This window comes from Eimeria mitis, genomic scaffold (genome assembly GCF_000499745.2).
Source record: "Eimeria mitis Houghton genomic scaffold, Emh_scaff2045, whole genome shotgun sequence".
Lineage (NCBI taxonomy): Eukaryota > Apicomplexa > Conoidasida > Eucoccidiorida > Eimeriidae > Eimeria > Eimeria mitis.
In genome coordinates this window covers 999-1266 of record NW_013570367.1, presented here as the reverse complement: position 1 = coordinate 1266, position 268 = coordinate 999, and the positions used below count along the sequence as shown (strand labels likewise).

At 49.3% G+C, this 268-nt stretch overlaps 1 protein-coding gene across 1 annotated transcript in view; it reads left to right on the top strand.

The window, feature by feature from the left end:
- EMH_0047810 (uncharacterized protein) overlaps positions 1-31 on the top strand; it is a gene marked incomplete at both ends in the record, with an annotated part of 999 nt that extends 968 nt beyond the window's left edge. Inside the window, one exon of the mRNA XM_013496327.1 lies at positions 3-31. Within this exon, the coding sequence (XP_013351781.1) occupies positions 3-31 (29 nt within the window). The remainder of the gene's footprint in view (positions 1-2) is intronic.
- Positions 32-268: the final 237 nt, after the last annotated feature.

Genomic DNA, 268 nt, shown 5'->3' with positions numbered 1-268 from the left:
TTGCGGAGAAAACACCATAGGTCTCAAGTAGTGCTGTAGCATCAGCAGCAGCAACAACAACACGAACACAAATGATGCTACTGCCGCATCCATTGTTAGATGCGAGTGGACTGGGGAGAGGCAACACGAGCTGTCTGCGGATGTGTATGTAAACCGAACATGCAATGTCCGTGAATGCTTTCGCAATGCCTAGAACAACTCGACGGGATCTGCACAATGAGATGAACTCGCAGACTGTGTTGAGGTGTATGGGCAAAGTACGTTCAGG